General features: G+C 43.2%; 1 protein-coding gene across 1 annotated transcript in view; it reads right to left on the bottom strand.

Moving 5' to 3' along the window:
- Window positions 1–10,651, bottom strand: part of LOC126097821 (peripheral plasma membrane protein CASK-like) — a 654,064-nt gene extending 643,413 nt beyond the window's left edge. Inside the window, exon 1 of the mRNA XM_049910596.1 lies at window positions 10,378–10,651. Within this exon, the coding sequence (XP_049766553.1) occupies window positions 10,378–10,651 (274 nt within the window). The remainder of the gene's footprint in view (window positions 1–10,377) is intronic.
- Between the last annotated feature and the right edge of the window lie 2,350 nt (window positions 10,652–13,001).

The raw sequence follows: 13,001 nt of genomic DNA, 5'->3' as shown, positions 1-13,001 counted from the left end.
GATGATGAAATAGCATGCCCTATGGATCAGAATTTTCCAGGGAAAGTAGAAATTAGTGTTTCAGGTGACGTCACAAACTGTTTTATAGAATCATTATCTAGTGTCAAGGAAAAGCAAGTTCACTTACAACTCAGATATCTTTCTTCCAAAAAGAAAACAATATACGCCAACAGGAGTAGAGTCTCACATAAATTCTAATTACAACTTCGGTCATGTCGGTACTCTTGGCACTACAGATCCTGTTAACGGTCTAAAAGGACACAGACCCCTGGAAATTTTTGAAGAGTTTCTTAATCCTGAGTCACTAAATGAAAGAAACCGAAAAATAGGCAAAACAGTGCGAAAACAAGCTTGATACCACACACTGCCAAGCTAGAAAGAGTATGGGTCAGAAGATAACAATCTGGTTGTGTCGCATGTAAAAAGTGCCTTATACGTAATATGTATTTTGAACTAAAACTAATGTTTCATTTTGTGAATAATAACGAAGCGAATGTTATTAAAAGTGACCAGGGGTTCAAGTTCAGGCGTCTGTCACTATGAATAAAAGCTTGCAGGAGCAGGGAATTTTTCATGAAAATTTTTCCATCGATGAAATGACCTTCCTTGGACAATTTTCTAAAAGGGAAACTCGTCAGACTTGGGTACAAAGTTTAGGCTTTGTCTGATACTAACGGCTACTGTTATAAACTTTTTCTGTAGGAAGAATGTCCCTGAAAATTCTCAACCTTCGTGAACTTCACTGTGAAAAGGATACTTAAGTCTGTCGTTCACCTAAAAGCCGTGCCGTATTTACTGATGCGGTTCCGTGCGGCAGCTACAAGAAGACAGAACAGGAATGCAAACTGCCCTCCGAAAGCAGAGCCTGTTTGACACACAACCAAGTAATGGTAGAATGGAATGACTACACTCGTGTAACAACGGCAAGAAATTTTGATCTAATTGTGCCTCATATATCACTTTCTAGACGACAGAAGGAATAAAAATAAAAGTAGCTCACGCAACAGTCATATCTTGTGAGACAGTAAATCAAATATATGGCAGGCGTAGTCCACTATGACTTGTGTTTGGAAAAAAACATATGTCCGTAGTTCGTGGGGAAAAAAATGGTATACTGCAATTTTAATTATATTTGCTGACATAGCTGTGATATACTCGAAACAATGGATCTCAACAGACCACAAGTATCAAGTATATTCGAAGGAACATTGCCACCTCATATCTGAAATAGAAGTACCATGACAGAGTTCTAGCAAGAAAGTTATCGGTAGTGTGTGTGTTGGATGGTAGAAGTCATTTTGTAGGAAAAGGTCGAAATCAGATGTCAGTTAAAAAAGTTTTCGAGCAAACCACTAACACTTTGTACTAAAAGGTACGTAACTTTATTGTACTGCTTATTTTCTGTAAGTTTCATAAATAAGCCTATTTTCCATTTTCTACCAATAAGGCGAAGGCCTCAGACACGGCCAATCGACTCAGCTCATATGTGTCAGGTAGCTTGTACACAGCCTAAAATGGAGGCTAAGATATTTTGCTTTTAAAGATCAGACGTGCAATCGACTCAAAACTGACTAGGTCGATAAATAACTGAAAAATCAACGTTTTTTCGTTATCATATATAGGGCGAAAACTTACATTTTTCTAGAAATCGAGGAAAAGTGTTCTCTTTTTTTTTTACTGCAGCTAATGTATCCGTAAGGTAAACGCTGTGCAACGAAAGCCCCGCTAGCGTAACGACCATGGAGTCTGCCTAGGGATAAGAGAACCTATGTTCGATTTCTAGGTACATTCATTTTTATTTGTCTTTTCCTTTTCGAAATTGATAGCAACAGGGCGGTTAATAAGGTAAGTAAATCAATAAATAATAACAACAAAGTACGAAAATAAATTTCTGTAACGGTTTGGTTTAGTAAAGAATTAAAAATTTAATCCTAGTCGCTTCACAATTGCCTCTTTTACTCATTCTGTTACATGTCCTTAATTTCCTTCGAACAACAAAAATACACATATGTGGCCGTCACACAGACTTGCAGTTTGTGAATGTTACTTCTACCATGTAAGTCAGTTGACCCTGGGCCATCTATGATTATGCCATCATAGGTGACACTATTATTCTACCACTGCGACCCGGGCTCTTTTTTCTCCCTTGTACGACGACGTGGACCGAATACTCATCTTCGCACTCTCTTACTCGGCATTGTTTTTATACAACGAAGCTTAATTTTAATTCGTTACTAATTCGAGAAAGTTATTTCCCTACCTTGTTAGTTTTCCTTCCGATTTAGCCTTCTGATCTTCTTAACAAACCCCCCCCCCCAATTCCTACCAATTTCGAGAAAAAAAAAATTGTATTTGGAAATCGAGTCAAGTTCTCTGCTCGTCAGCCGAATGCCTTCGCCGTTACAGCAGCGGAGCATTTGTTGCACAGTGTTAACTGCATTGGTTCAACGGCGACAGTCAAAGAAGTTTCTTTCCTGGATTTCTACAAAAATACCGTTTTCAGACTCCATATATAACGATGTACAATGCTCAGTTATCAGTTATCTATCGATCTCATTTCTGAGTCAATTGCCCGTATCGGTGGGGGGGGGGGGTGGGGGGGGTGGGAGGGGACTGAGCGAAGTTATCTTAGTGTCTTTCATTTCAGGTTGTACATAAACGATTTGGCAAACATGAGCCGAATCGGTTGGCGGTGGGTGAGGCCTTCGCAAGTACTGTGACCTAACTAATGTTTCTATTAATACCTGTTTTGCGACATTTGTATCAATAATAATCACATTCAAGATTTCTTACTAAGTTTAATAACTCTTAGGTCTGTAGGTTGCTATCAGTTTTCAACTTCACTTGTAATTTATTTTACACCTTTTTAACACTTCAGTGAACAATTTTAAAGAAATTCAAATTTATCGGATTTTGTGCGCAAATGAATTTAGTAATATCAGAAGAATATGAAGGAGTCATGTCTAGACAGGAGTGATGCCTAGACTAGACGGACAGTTGTGTGACCCATGCGAACAACCATTGAATTCTTCTGAAAATAAATATGATTCTAGTTCACCTGATATAAGAATTGAAAGTGATGAAGGCAGATTGTAAATCAGTAAAGATACTCCTTTACGAACGTTTTTGCTGTAGTTGAAAAGAGCACAGCAAAGGAAACTACGAAGATGGGATATTTCAAAAAGTTTCTGCTATTGTTCTTACTTCAAAGAGTAACTGAAGATATTTGACACAGTTCAGTAAATGAAACATGGAACTGAAGAAACGCCTGTTCTAAACCCATAAAAACTTAGCGAAAATAGCTTAATAACCTGCACGTGTGAATCAGAGAAACAAACTTGTTGAAAATATACATATACGCATATGTTCAAAAAACAAAATTTTCTAACGAACTAGTGGTTAATTTGTCAAGTGAAGCGACAAAGTTGCAGAGGAATACGAGTAATTTTGAAGACAGATTACAGGTTCTCCAGTGCACAGAAATAGTAAATTATGATTATTTTCCTCATACACAAACATCTGGTGTATTTTTCACTGTAATTTATTTACTGTTCTGAAGCTAAGGTACTGTCAGTGACAGAAATAGCTGCAGTATATTGGCTGATAACGCATGTTTTTAAGGATATTTAAGATGATAGCTTGTTTCAATCAGTCTGTTCTTGCCCAGAAGAGTGCTTTAAACTGATAAAAATGTAAAGTGAATGAACTGCCGTTTAATAGACCCAGACCGTCACTACAAGGCTTCCAACTGTCATCCTGCTTTTTTTTGTACTGAAAAAAATCAAAAATAAGGCCCAAAGTCAGTCTCCAAGAAAAACTGTAACTGACGAAAGTAACTGTGCGAGCCACTTCAAAGATCCCGATAAAATAATGACATAGCATTTCGAAGGGTATGAATGCAACGTTGAGTTTTAATGTCCCTTTACGCCTAGGTCGAGCACTGCCTCGATTTGGATAAGAATAATGTACGCAATCGACCAAGAGCTTTGCCGAACAAACCACCCTAGCATAGGATTTATCGTTCATCTCTCACACTGAAGAAACCCCACGTAACTGGAGAATGATGCAAAGTCAGTGAAATTTACAGGAAGGTTATCAATCCTCGTGTGCATAATTGTACCCCAGTAATCCTAACATCCACTTCTTACAGAAACATATGGATATGAATATTTCGTGCTCATAGGTTTACGAAAGTTGTTACAAAAGCCGTTTAATCCCACCCAAGTACTTTTACATATTTTGTATGTTTAATATACCAGCACATTATTTCTGCATAAATATTTAAGCTCAACAACGTAAACGGCAACTGACAACTATTATTACTTGTCGCAGTCTTCCTCTGTGGTTACGGCGAAAAGGAACAGACTTGGGAAGTTTTATAGCTAACGTAAGTGTAGTAGCACTTCCTCTCTCAATTAGAGTTAATAATAAATTCATCATCATCATCTCATCATCAACGATTTAGTTACTTTTTTAACTTTCAAAATGTTAACAGTAAGCCGAGCACGAATCGCATCAGCGGTAAAATATTTATATGCTCTCCCCCCCACCCCTTCCCCTCTATCCCGTCCGCCTACCACCAACCACATCATCCGCCAGTCTGCTGCAACGTTGATGGCAACCCGCGGTGACATGTCCGGCTGTCAATTTATATGGTGTGACGTCACGAACACATCACTAGCGTTAATAGTACTTGAGCGTAAAAACCCAGTACGTTATACCAGAAGGCAAATGCTCAACAAAAAGTAGCATCGGATGTGCAGTAGGAACCAGGAGAGGACCGATAATGCAGAAGTCAAAATATGTAACGGATACATTAGACAGGGTCAGGGTTTTTTTCAGGTTGTTTATTGATAGCTCCGTTAGCTGCCTGGTATCTTTGCCGGATGACTGGAAAGAAATGTGACCCACTCTCGCCGGCCCCGGTGGCCGTGCGGTTCTAGGCGCTGCAGTCCGGAACCGCGGGACTGCTGCGGCCGCAGGTTCGAATCCTGCCTCGGGCATGGATGTGTGTAATGTCCTTACGTTAGTTAGGTTTAAGTAGTTCTAAGTTCTAGGGGACTGATGACCTCAGAAATTAAGTCCCATAGTGCTCAGAGCCATTTAAATCATTTTTTTTACCCACTCTCGCCTAGTGAGGTGGCGCATTGGGGAGCACACTGGAATCGTATTCGAGAGGACAACTGTTCAAATCCCCACCGAGCGATCCAGATTTAGGTTCTCCGTGATTTTCCTAAATCGCTGCTGGAAAATGCTGAGATGGTTTCTGTGGTGTCACCGCGAGACACCACACTTGCTAGGTGGTAGCCTTTAAATCGGCCGCGGTCCGTTAGTATACGTCGGACCCGCCTGTCGCCACTATCAGATTGCAGACGGAGCGCCGTCACACGGCAGGTCTAGTCTAGAGGGTCTCCCTAGCACTCGCCCTAGTTGTACAGCCGGCTTTGCTAGCGATGGTTCACTGTCTACATACGCTCTCATTTGCAGAGACGACAGTTTAGCATAGCCTTCAGCTACGTCATTTGTACGACCTAGCAAGGCGCCATATTCAGTTACTGGAAGTACTATCTTCAAGAATGTCTTCTGAACAGATAATATTGTGACTCATGTACCGTCAAGAGCGACGTTCATCATTAATGGATTAAAGTTAAGTATCAAACTAATTATGTCCGCTTTCCGAATTCTCATTCCTTGTCATGTTCCAGACCTCACGTCAGTATAGTTCTTCCCTCCTCACGCCAGCATGCGTGAGCTAAAATGCGTGCATTTCGGCCTCCACTGTAACACGGTGTTGGCTCTTCTCCTAACACAGAAGTTTCTTTGAAAGAGAATGGCCGATTTCCTTCCCCAGCCTTTGAACACTTCCAGGTTCCCCCGTCGTCGATGGGGCATTGAATACTAATCTTTTCTTTTAAACGAACCTCAGAGGAATTCCCGTTAGTCTGCCGAATACTCACACTCTTTAAATGTGGTTCTAGGCGAGATAATGCCCATAGCAAAGGTAAATCCCATTACAAGATTAGTGTTGAGCTTCAATGTAACCTCCAGTACACCAACTGAAAATGAGCCTGGCAAGGTTTGGAAACCGGTTCATGGAATAAATAACTATTTCAAGAAAGTTACTGGTTGCAGTTTTCCGTATTTACACTGCATGAACATTCACGGGTTCTTAAACATCTATAATAAATAAGCTTAATCTGAGAAGTAACAGTCTAGAAAAAAAAATTAGATACTTCGTGCCATTTCCGAGCTAATTAGCATTAAAGCTAGCCAATCAGGCCGTTGCACACGAAAATTCAAGCGGTCCACTAGATACAATTAATGTCAGTTGCTCTCACGGCGTATGTGATGGCGCATGAGATTGGACATGCGGCGGTAGTATGGGTGTAACATGAGCCAAAGCACGAGCAATTCTTGTATCGCTCTCATTTTCCGTTTTAGGAAACCAAACGAAGAACACGTTTGGCGACACCATCTCTGGCGGGCAGCCTTAATTTTTGCGCGCAACGGCCTGACTGACCAAATTCAATGCTAGTTAACTCGTAAACGACGTGATGTATCGACTTAACTTTCATAACTATTACACCTTAGCACAACCTACATCGCAACATTCTTCAAGCTTTTCACACTCTTTCTGATCACCGTGTATATGACGTAGATGCCATGAGAAAAGATGAGAGACAGCGAGGCGCACATTGAACTACATAAATCGTTTTCTTCCCTCTTGTACATACATGTCATACACTTACTTTTATATAAGTCGTTTTGTCCACTTCATACTTAGGCATGGATCCTACCCCTCGTACATATGCAGGTTTAAGTGTAAAATAGATACCTTCTGTGTGTATGTGGGGTATGGGGGGGGGGGGGGTGATGTTGCTCAAGTTGGAACCCATAACGCTTCACTTCATTGTAGGAGCACATATTCCGCTAATGAACACTGCAGATCCGTTGTTCGAGAAAGTACACGTACGGAAAGCAGCGATCGAGAGAGGCGTATGAAGTTTTACGGCGTGTTGCATATATCCACTCGCGAAAGGAACTGCAGAGACGTATCACTGCTAGGTGTGCAACATGATACTCTGAGTACGACGACGTGTAAACGAGGCAGGAAATTCTAACGCCTGCCACTGCAAGGGAGCTTCGCAGACAGCGCGGACAGACGACTCGACACTCGTGTAACGGGAGTCACGATCCCTGAAGTGCTGTGTGATCTGAGCCGCCTCGTCTCTGGCTCTGACATGTGGTTCTCTTGGAGGATAATTCCGGGCACCGTTTTCGCGGGGAACCATGGCCACACGGAGAGGTGCGGAGGCTGGACAAAAATATGGGAACTCGGCGAGAAATGCTTGCTTGAACAAAAACGCAAATGCTAGCGAAGAGTGCAGGTTTATCTGTTGTATTTGACCAGCAACGTCTCCTGTGCAGTGTCCTGAACACGTTTTCAGTTGTGGCCATAACAGTGTTCTGCGAAGTAGTGAATGCATTATGTCGGAGATAAGTGATTTCGAAGGTAGACGAATAGCTGCTATTCAGTGTTCGGTGTTTCAAGAAATACCATAGCGAAGATTTATACTGCATACAGAGAAAGCGTAAAAACATCATCCACTAACACACCACGGAGAGGAATGCCTGTATTGATGGATCTTCACAGACGGTTATTGGAGACGATTTTGAGAAAAAGCACGACGACGACAGCTGCGAAAGAGACTGCTGAACTGAATTTCGCAATAGCGAATCACGAAGAGAGATCCATAAGAAGGGAAATGCGGGACGAGCTGGAATTCAAAAACCACGGATCAATGATGCAAACGTCCGTAACAGGAAAACGTGGTGCCGAAGCTATAAAACGTGTACAAACGAGCAATGGAAGAATGTCATTTGGTCGGATGAGTCTTGTTTCACACTGTTTGCAATTACGGCAGAGTTTACCTCCCACGAATCAACCATGGAGAGCATACGGTGATTATTTGAGCAGCCATATCGTGATATTCCGTGAGTCGCATTAATGCCAAGGATTATGTGACCATTTTGGCGGATCAAGTCCATCCTGCGGTAGAATGTTAATTCTCCGGTGGTAGTGGTGGTGGTGTTCCAAGACGACAGTGGCCCTCTTCACACACCTCGCATCGTCTGGGAATCTTGCTGTGAGCGTGGGGATGAAGTGTCGCATCTCTCCTGATAATCACAGCCACCAGGTCTCAATATTATTATTGAGCTTTTACGATCTACTTTGGAAAGAAAGGTGCCTGATCGCTACCCCCTTCTTATCTGAAGTTGTCATTGTTTTGCAGGAAGGTTGTTATAAGATTCTTTTGAAACAAAACAGGACCTCTCTTTATCTATTTGAGATGACTGGAAACTTTTTTGAATGCCAACAGGTTTCCTACAACCTATTAGGCATCGTAATGTGACGTGTTTCCGATATCTCCGTAGTTTTGCCCAACCCCTGTAGCTTGGAGCGAACTCAGAATGAAGCGTAGCACTACGAGGAGAGAAGGTTTGAATGAATATTCCTGTTCCGTGCCAGATGTATTTATCCTTATCTGATCGCTTCACAGTTTAGTGTAACAGTTTCACAGACATCGACTCCAGTGCTTAGACAGTACGCTATTGTCAACCGGCTAGTTGCTGAAACCGAACACTGTAGAAAAATCTGTATGCATATCGAGGACCTATTGTGTGCTACGCCATGGTCGCATAAAAATACAAGGTTGATTTATAAAAATTGGTTGCTGAGTGTTAACGAAATTATTACAATGCCACAAAAACTAAGTGTAGTATATTTAATTCATTAACATACACTGGTGAGCAGCAAGATTTTAGCACTCCCCATTGCGAGGCTGAATGCCGCTTGAAGTGGCGACCTGTGGCAGATCTTCCGACTGAGTGCAATGCTGGTGTAGGCAGAAGTGTTTCGCGTCAGAGAGCCAGCGAACATTGCTGAATATACGGCTCCGCAGCAGGAAGTTGGATGCTTTTAACGGCAACCCGACTCTGCTGTGACGGTTCTAGGGTCTAGGGTCCAGATCATGCAATAGAAGTTGGGGTCAACTTTAACGTCCTGGGTATACATTGGGACGTCAACGAGTTCATAGCAGGGTACAGCCAGACAGTCGTGCGAAGTACTTTTGAACACATTTTCTGAAAACTGCAATGCAATGGACATGTTTATAATTTACAGTTACAAACGGGCCAGACCTTATCGTAGGCGTCAGTATAGACGGGGGATTAGAGATGATGAAGTCATTAAGCAGCTATGGTTAGGAAACTTAATAGATCAGTCAAGAAGGTTAAGGGAGTGTTTCTGCTAGAAAGAGCAGACAAGCAGTTGTCAGTATGTCACTTTAGCAGTGAATCGACATCACTTAACTCCAGTAATATGGACGCAGAGACATTATGGGCAAAGTTTAAAAAGACTGTAAATAGCGGTCTGGAGAACTTTGGCCCTAGTAAGTGGATTAAAGACGTAGGAGACCCACCATGGCAACGAAATTCGCTATATGCTGTGAAAGCAGAGGCTATTACACTCTCGGTTCAAAAGAGAGCGCGCAGATGGCGACAAGCAAATATTTGCAGAGATTCGTGTGTCTGTGAAAATATCTACGAGTGAAGCAACAGCCACCCCCACCATCATACCTTACAAAAAGATCTGCCCGAGAATCCGAGTAAATTCTGCTCGTATATGAAATCGCTACGCGGTCTAAGGCTTTCATCCGGTCACTCGTTCACCAGTCTGTTGCGATAACAGAAGATAAGAAAAATGAAGCATAAGTTTTAGATTTAGCCTTTAAGTTATGTTTCAGGCAGGAGAATCGTACAAAAGTACTGTCGTTTGACCACAGACTCCTATATGAACGACATAGTAATAAGCATCCCTGGCGTGGAGGAACAACCGAAGCAGTTTGAAACAAATAAGTCGCCAGGTCCGGATGGAATCCCACTTCGGTTTTACAGAAAGTACTCTACGAAATTGCCCCTTTGCTTAGCTTGCATTTATCGCGAATCTCTCGCTCAGCGCAAAGTCCTAAACGACTGAAAACAGGCGCCGGTGACTCTGGTCTGTAACAAGGATAAAAGGACTGTCGCGCGAACTTCGGTTCGCTGTAGAACTTTTGTACGTATTTCAGTTCGAATATAATAAATTTCCCAGAGACCGAGGCGCTTATGTCCACGGATCATTTATCCCTACATAGGGATAAATAATCGTAACAATAAAGTAAGAGAAAAAACAGCTCGCACAAGAAGATTCAAATGTTAGTTTTTTCCCCGCGTGCTGTTCGAGATTAGAATGGTAGGGAAGTAGCTTGAAGGTGGTTCGAAGAAACCTCTGCCAGGCACTTAATTGTGAATTGCATAGTATTCGTGTAGATATACCGGTGTCAGCTGGAATGAGGCCGTGTCCAGAAGCACAGCAAATTGATGAATGTTTTCGTGGACTAAATGAAGCAGATGGAGCACGCGCGAGGAGCGGGTTCACACCAGATCGATACAGAAAATCCAGTTGTAACTGCGAGAGCTCTTCTTTTGCCCCGCAGCACAGAACTCGAGTGTGTAACGTGACGCGGCGCCGGTCAGCCGTGGCGGCCAGTGCGGCGAGCCGGGCCGGCAGGTAACGGGCGCGGAGCGGCCTCTTCATTATGCGCCGCATAATCCGATAAACGCGGCGGTGCGTGCCGCCCCGGCACCAGCCACCAGAGCGGGCCGCGCTGTGAAATTCGACCCGCGGTGTTAAATGTTGGCCGGTAGCGGCGTAAAGAGATTAGCCGACCACACGGACGCTGCACAACACGTGTCGCGCCCCGGTGATGCGACAACCCAATCGTTCCCCACGGCTCGTTACCGATTTAAACTAATTTGGGACTAGGGGAAGCGGCAGGATGTGAAGGCGTGCAAACTGCAACGGATTCAGTGCTGACCTGCGCACAGTAGTTCCTGGGCAAGTGGTCTCTCAGACAGAGAAGCATGGCTGAGACGGTGAACTTCCCGAGTCATACAATGAGATGACAACTCATGGTATACCTCCTCGTATCTTGTCGGACCACCTTTCGCCCGGCAGCCACTCTGTGTGACATGGACTCAACAAATCGTTTGAAGGCTCTTGCAGAAATATTGTGCCATCCTGCCTTTATAGCCGTCCATAACTGCAAAAGTATTGCCGGTGCAGGATTTTGAACACGAACTGACGTCTGGATTATGTCTATAAATGTTCGATGCGATTCACATCGGGCGATGTGGGTGGCCAAATCATTCGCTCGAACTGTCCGGAATGTTCTTCAAACCAATCGCGAAAAATTGTGGGCCGGCGAAACGGCGCATTGTTATCCGTAAAAATACCATCGTTGTTTGAGGACATGAAGTCCATTAGCGGCTGCAAATCGTCTCCAAGTAGCCGAACATAACCGCTTTCAGTCGATGATGGGTTCAGTTGGACCAGAGGACCCAGTCCATTCCATGCAAACATAGGCCACATCATTATGGAGCCACTACCAGCTTGCACTGTGCCTTGTTGAAAGCTTGTCTCTGACCATGGCTTCGTGGGGTGTGCGCCACACTCGAATCCTACCAACACCTCTTACCAACTCCAAACAGGGCTCATCTGATCAGGGCACAGTTTTCCAATCGTCTAGGGTGGAACCCATATGGTCACGAGCCGAGGAGATGTGTTGCAGGCGACGTTAGACATTAGCAAAGGCACTAACTTCGCTTGTCTGCTTGCATAGTCCATAAAAGCCAAATTTCGCTGCATTGTCCTAATGCATACATTCGTCGTACGTCCCACATTGATTTCTGCGGTTATTTAACGCAGTGTACCTCGTCTGTCAGCACTGACTAATCTACGTAAACGCCGTTGCTCTCGGTCGTTAAGAGAAAGGCGTCGGTCACTGCGTTGCCCGTGGTGAGAGGTAATGCTTCAAATATGGTATTCTCGGCACACTGTTAACACTGTATCGCGGTATACTGAATTTCCTAATTATTTTCAAAATTAAATGCCGCAGCGTCTACTTCCTACTATCATTCCGCGTTGAAAATCTGAATTCCCATCATGCGGCTATAATCACCTCGAAAACCTTTTTCAATTGAATCTCCTGAATACGAACGACAGCTCTGCCAATGCACTGCTCTTTTACACCTTGTCTGAGTGATACTACCGCCATCTGTATACGTGCATATCGCTCTGCCTTGAATTTTTTAACCTCAGTGTACTGCACTGTTTTTTTCGCGTCTGCTTAAACAAACCAGGACGAATGTTGAAACTGAGTTTCATCTTAGTATATTTGTATACTTAATCGATTCTCCGTCAGAGCTGGCGTAGATCAACACACTCTCTCTTCCCCGCCCCCTCCCTCTTCTACGTAGCACGTTTCAGTAGAGCCGTTTGTATTGACGTGAAAACGTCTGTTCGCTCATCGGTCAAACTTTGTTGCAGAACCTTCGGATATGAATCGACCGTCAGATATGAATCGCTAATAACTACGAGACTAACAATAGGTAAACGACTGTTGAGCCCACAACGATTAGATCTTGCCTGTACGCGACAGCTGCGAAGTATTTATTTTGTCTGTGATGTCATCGCACCAAAGTACGCCCAAGAGCGTGATTATTACAAATTTACTTTGTCTAAATTTATAAACTTTTGTTAGGCATAAATGCATTCAGCTAGGTCATTGATGTGCTTGTCATATATACATATTTGTCTGAATATAAATGAAAACCGGCATGAAACTGAAAATAAAAAAAGGAAGATATCGTCTCATGTAAGTCATAAATATTCTCGGAATTATAGAAATCTCGAGACAGAGGAAAGCTCGCACCGAAAGAAACCAAAAGGCTAAAAGGTCCAGTTCTGAACGAATGCGAGAGCTGCGGCAGCGTTGAAAAGGAAATGGAAGAACGGCACAAAGCGATGACGTAGCTGGCCCTCGGGCAGCTCCAGTCACAAACTTGTGATTCATCTGTTGTGTAACCATCTGCAAAACTTATGTACGAAAGTAAATTTC

This window comes from Schistocerca cancellata, chromosome 1 (genome assembly GCF_023864275.1).
Source record: "Schistocerca cancellata isolate TAMUIC-IGC-003103 chromosome 1, iqSchCanc2.1, whole genome shotgun sequence".
Classification (NCBI taxonomy): domain Eukaryota; kingdom Metazoa; phylum Arthropoda; class Insecta; order Orthoptera; family Acrididae; genus Schistocerca; species Schistocerca cancellata.
Note: the sequence above shows the minus strand (reverse complement) of the source record. Positions and strands in the feature narration are given on the sequence as shown.